General features: G+C 34.5%; 1 protein-coding gene across 1 annotated transcript; it reads right to left on the minus strand.

Moving 5' to 3' along the window:
* Positions 1-3,724: 3,724 nt before the first annotated feature.
* LOC112526931 (phospholipase A(1) DAD1, chloroplastic-like) lies at positions 3,725-5,008 on the minus strand. Its single transcript, XM_025137376.1, has one exon. It carries the CDS (start codon positions 5,006-5,008, stop codon positions 3,725-3,727), a length of 1,284 nt encoding a protein of 427 aa, XP_024993144.1.
* Positions 5,009-6,347: the final 1,339 nt, after the last annotated feature.

The following is a 6,347-nucleotide window of genomic DNA, read 5'->3' on the forward strand; positions in this document are numbered from 1 at the left end:
AAATGGTCAAACACAAATCATCTCTAATCTATCAAAAGAAGTAGATCCCTTTTATCATCATCATCATCATATACATTTTCAATATCACTCCTATATTTATTATTTTAACAAATTATTTTATAATATTTTATACTTTCACAATGATATTATGTGAACTCAATTACGATTAATGTACTAATCATTAATAATTAAAATTCCATCAAACAAAAATGTTACATTTTCAACACATGTATAACAATCAAATACATGCATTTTTCAAATAAACACTACAACAAAATTGGGTTTATAGGACGTTTCCGATCTCTAGGTGTCCCAATAGACCGCTTTATAGGATTTAATTTATAGGAACAAAATGTAAAACGTTCTATCTAAAGCCGTTGTAATAAGTTTATATGACATTTTTTAGAGTTTTAACAAGTTTTTTAGAACATTTTTAATACAAAGCGTCGCATTAGCAACTTTATAGGACGCTTTTGAGAAATTGTCATATAAACTCAATTTTTTATTAGACAGTTGTTTTTATAGGACAGTTTTTCAAATATTGTCCTATAAAGTTGATAATGGAATGCTTTATATTAAAAGTGGTCTAAAAAACTTATTACGACGTCAAAAAACGTCATATAAACTTTATATGATACGTTTTTATTTTAAATAATTCAAAAATTGGAAACAAAATAACAACTAATGATTCTAACTCTAACAAGATGCCACATCATCTTTTGATGATTATTCTTATATAGATATATAGATTGTTGTAATTGGTCAATATCACGTATCATCTTTTCGACCTCCTTGTTGGTGTATTCAGTTACAATTCTGCTAGGTGCATCAAGATCACATTTATTATTTTTCTCAACAAAAGATTTCATTTATATATTATCGATTATCATATAATAACAATATTACATGTATTAATTTAACAGGAAAATTGCACATAAATGGAACAAACTCTGTTCTAATTCCTGTTTTAGGAAACCAACTCTCAAAGACATCAATTAAAGGTTTAGAGCAAAGTTTGTATTTATTTAAGGATTTCATTGATCGGTTAAAAGTAAGTAACCGATCAACATTACGTGGATTTTTAAATAATAAAATATTACGTAATAAATTAAAAAAATATTACGTGGAATTTTAAATGCCATATCATTATGTAAAAATATTTAAAGATTTAAAAAGAAAAGGAAAAAAGAACGTCGCGCCCCGCCCCCATGGAGACCCATCGTCACCGGTCACCTCGATCTCTCCCTCATCCTTTCTTCTTCATCACTGCAACCAACCAACCAACCGCCGCCCCTCCAGTTTTTCCGGCTGACCTATCACTGCCCCTCTTTTCTTCTTCCTTGCTGCAAATTGCAAGCCAATCCACCATTGCCTCTCCACTTTTTTCCATATTCCACCCGTCTACATCATCCTCCCTCAAACACAACACCTTCGTCTTCTGCGACATTACGGAAGCAATGCCGGTCTCGAGTTCATGTCTTCAATGTCGGTACAAAATCCCAACACCGACGTTGGCCACGAGTTCACGACCACAGGTTCAAAACCGAATCCCGGCGTGCTTCTCCTTCCCCAACCGCTGTAAATCAAAACCGCAACCTGAACGTCGGTGTTCTTCTCCTTCCCCCGTCACTGTAAATTGAAACCGAAACCCCGTCTTCGACATTCTTCTCCGACCTCATCACTGTAGACTTTAAGGTTTTGATATTTATAATTTCATGATCAGATCTTCACGTCGTCCCCAGTTGCTATCAATCTTTGGTTAGATTTTTTACTTTTGATTTCTTTCTTCTTCTCTAACTTCGTATTCTTCATAACAGTTCATAATCACTCTCTTATATTGCTTTTTCTAGACGATGCTACTTCTTTCGCTACAACAAAATCGGGTTTATAAGACACTCTCAATTTCTAAGCGTCCTAATAGTCCTCTAAGTCTTAGTTTATAGGACCAAAAAAATAAAACGTCTTATCTAAAGACGTTGTAATAAGTTTATATAACGTTTTTTAGGACGCTTTTAATATAGAACACTATTTCAAAAACTGTCATATAAAAACAAATGTTCTATAAAAATTGAGTTTATAGAACATTTTCTCAAAAGTGTCCTATAAAGTTGCTAATGCGTTACTTTGTATTAAAAATGTCCAAAAAAAAACTTGTTAAGACGTCCAAAAGCGTCGTATAAACTATTACAACACCTTTAGATATGACGCTTTATATTTTGGTCCTATAAATTGAGTTTTATAAAACGGTCTATTGGGACGCTTAGAGATTGGGGGTGTCGTGTAAACCAATTTTGTTGTAATGTTTAGTGATTAGCTTTTTTTATACAACTACTTGTTGAATTACTAATAACCCATTCATATATATGTTCAGCAACTATGAACATATATATGTAAATTGAGAAAATTAACTGAATGTGATATACGTAAAAAATATGGATAAGTTATATCAAATGGTTGATGATAAAAAAGAAATTATGAATAAAGAAATAACAGATTCAAGGTTAAAAGAATATTTTAATGGGAAAATTGCACCAAAATGGAACCAACTTTCACCAAATTCCTATTTTAGGGAACCAACTTTCACCAAATTCCTATTTTAGGGAACCAACTTTCAAAATCGTTATTTTAGGGAACCAACTTGCACCTGATTCCTATTTTGGGGAACCAACTTTCAAAATTGTCATTTTGAGGAACCAACTTGCACCTTATTCCTATTTTGATGAACCAACTTGCAAAATAATTATAGAAAAATAACTAAAATTCGTTTTTTTCTAAAAATTAATGCAATAGAATCTATTTTTTTATTTCAAATCTCGTTTTTTTAATTCAGATATCAAATTGAACATTTTTTAAAAAAATCCAAATTACCACAATAAAAATTGTTTTTTACTAATGCAAAAAAAATCAATTTAATAGAAAAAATTAATTGATGCAATAAAAAATAAATATTAAATATCACATTCAAGATTTTTATATCTAACCAATTGTATCAATTAATTTTTTTCTATTAAATTGATTTTTTTTGCATTAGTAAAAAACAATTTTTATTGTGGTAATTTGGATTTGTTTTTAAAAAATATTCAATTTGATATATGAATTAAAAAACGAGATTTGAAATGAAAAATAGATTTTATTGCATTAATTTTTGGAAAAAAACGAATTTTAGTTATTTTTCTATAATTATTTTGCAAGTTGGTTCCCCAAAATATGAATCAGGTGTAAGTTGGTTCTCCAAAATTATGATTTTGAAAGTTGGTTTCCCAAAATATGAATCAAATGTAAGTTGGTTCCCCAAAATGACGATTTTGAAAGTTGGTTTCCCAAAATAGAAATTAGGTGAAATTTTGTTTCATTTTGGTGCAATTTTCCCTATTTTAATATACCAAAGTATCAACCCGTACGGGTTGGGTTGGGTTGCACTTTGGTTTGTTTTGGGTTAAGATTTTTTTAAACCGCAAGCATTGAGTTGGGTTGTTCAAATATTTTCGACCCGATTAACCCAACCTATGAGCACCCCTACCTTGTTCATTATGAATTTTTGATGGTCAGAAAATGCCAAATTTATTATCTTTAACAAACTTTGTTTCAGTATCCCAAACTTGCACAACTTTAAGGATGATCAAACGTCCATTTTCCCATTTAGGGTTTTGCCTATTTTCTCAATTGGAATCTATACAATTTCTGTAACATCGGAGTTTACAAGTTTGTCACACTAGTTATGACGTCATCTAACAAAAATTTGCTGCTTCTCGTGTTTAGTTCCGGCCAAGAGTCTCTTTGCTTTGGTCCGAAATGGACAGGTAGAGCTGACGAAACCATCCACTAAATGGAGATATGTCTTAAGGTCATGACACGTAGCAAAATCGCTTTTAGTGAGGTATGGTGATGCGTCGCTGCTCAATCGGAGCTCTTTTCCGATGTCTGCGTATCTGAACCACTGGGATTCGGCGACTCGCTTTTGTAGCCATTCCGGCAATCCTGCCACCGGAATTCCTCTATTTGTCATGTCATTGCTATCGTCGGCCAAGAATCCAGGGACTTTTGTGATCACGTCAGTGGAGTTCACAATTCTTAGGATTCGGGTGCCGCTGTTTTCGAGCTGTGATCTGAAGTTGCGGTTTCCGACGCGTGGGCCGCCGAATGAAACAACGGTCACCATCGGAGAGCGTTCGAATGTGGAGGTTATGTCGTAGGCCGTGAGGGTGGCTAGGGCGGCGCCGAGGCTGTGGCCGGTGATGGTGACACTAAGTGGCTCGTCGCCGTACTTGTCGATGACACTCGATATCTCCTCCCTCACCATATCCCGTAAGCTCGGACACGTGGTGGTTGCTGACGTATACATACTAAGAAACCCTTTCTGTACCATCGCTCTTTTGCTTTCAGGTGCGACGTCATTAGGTATAGAAGTCAACGTGGCCCGTAGATTCTCAATCCACTCAAGACAGGTGGCAGTGCCCCTGAAAGCGATCACCACATCCCGACGGCCCAACCGTGCGATCTCCTCCTCATCGTTGCAAACCGCCACGTAGCCGATCCAGGTGGAATTAACAGATGTACACGAAGGCACCCTGTTAATCCAACCTGGCAACTGAACCCCACACGTGGCATGTAAATTCTTAGTCACCTTATATCCGCTTCCTCCCAACCCACATCTTTCCAGCATTGAGTTTTTAGAATACTTACAGGTGGCATAATCCGCGGACGATGTGTCAAACTCAAAGCTCCGGTAGGCCGCTTCTACGAAATCCCCATATCGGAGAATCTCGTGTCGGAGGCCGTCGTCTAACGGGTCAAGCAACCCTTCCCAGTTTTTGATCCCTTGGTATTCTCGCCATTTCTGACCCAACTTCGCCACACGACTTGCGACTCGGGTTTGACCTGAATCGCTGTTCCAAGAACTCTTGACACTTAATTGTGATCTGGGTCTATAGTTCATGCTGGTGGAAGTACAGTTTGGAATCTCGGTGAGATGGGTGGCGGATCTTGGCAGGTTGCATGGTTTAGCCATGCCAATCACACACCTCATGAATCGGTATATATATGTTATTCGGATTGTGTTTGGAAATTCCAAGTGTTGCTGGTTGATATATAATTAAGTGGACACACACTTCGCTCGATGTTAAAGTGGGCTTTTATAGTTGCAGAAGTGAGATAGAGAAAAAAGGTATATAGATACAGATATATATAGAGAGAGAGAGAGGGACCTAGGAGAAAGATATTTAGAGAGAGAAGGATATATATATATATATATATAGAGAGAGAGAGAGAGAGAGAGGACGGTGCAATGAAGGGTTTGTTGAGTTTGAGAGTCAGGAGGGAGTGGGGGGTTGAAGATTGTTGACCGGGACCCACAGAATAAATATTAAAGGGATTAAAATGACGAAAATTGAGAACCCATTAACCTCCGACCATGTCTTGGAGGAGAAATATAGCACACATGCCCGCACGTGCATCTCACAAGACGCGTTGAATATCAAAAGAAAGGAAAAACAATAGCTTCACCAAAATAGATTATCTACCAGACTATTTTCCAGCAGCTTTTTTAAAAATAGAAATGGTGAGTTTTTTTTTTTTTAAAATGCTCCAACAACACTATTATTTATTTATCGGGTAAAATTTTAGTCCACGAAAACAACACCATATGCAATAATTTACCCGATAAGCTTTTACCATGGTAAGAGTCGTCGTCTTTACTTACCGGATAAGACCCTTGTTCCTTGTCTCGGCTCTTACTGGGTAAGATTTTTGGTCCTTATCATATTCATCCGATAAGGTAATGTGACTTGGTAAACGCTTACTCGGGTAAGCGTTTGGTAAATGGCCCTTTATTGTCTAAAAAACAAAATCATCCAAGAAAACTTTAAATAAGGGAGAGAAATGATTATTTTCTTTAATAAGATTGAGTTTTTAATTTTTATAAAAAGTGCTTTTTTTTAAAATGTGTATTGAGATAATAAATTAGATAATATTATAATAATATAATTCATATTAAAATTACTAAAATAGAGAATCTGTTGAAAATAAATGTAATTCGTTTTTAATGGTTCTTTATTTTAGAAGAAATAAAAAAGAGTTGTCGGGAATGTTTTAATGATTTTTAAAGTAAACTAGAAGGTTACTCATGCAATGCAATAACATACATTTCAATTCTAATGTTCTGGTTTATTCTTTTTCTCTTTGGATGTTATAGTATAATTTTATGTAGTTTTGAGAAAACGATAATGTTTTTTATGTTTGAATAAGATATAAATTTGAAAATTTCATTAAAATATTCTAAAAAAAATAATATTGATATTAGTATTAAATTAAATATTTAAAAATTTTCATTTTTTTATGTAATTTTTGAA

Source organism: Cynara cardunculus, assembly GCF_001531365.2.
Source record: "Cynara cardunculus var. scolymus isolate 2C chromosome LG 14, CcrdV1, whole genome shotgun sequence".
NCBI classification, from domain to species: domain Eukaryota; kingdom Viridiplantae; phylum Streptophyta; class Magnoliopsida; order Asterales; family Asteraceae; genus Cynara; species Cynara cardunculus.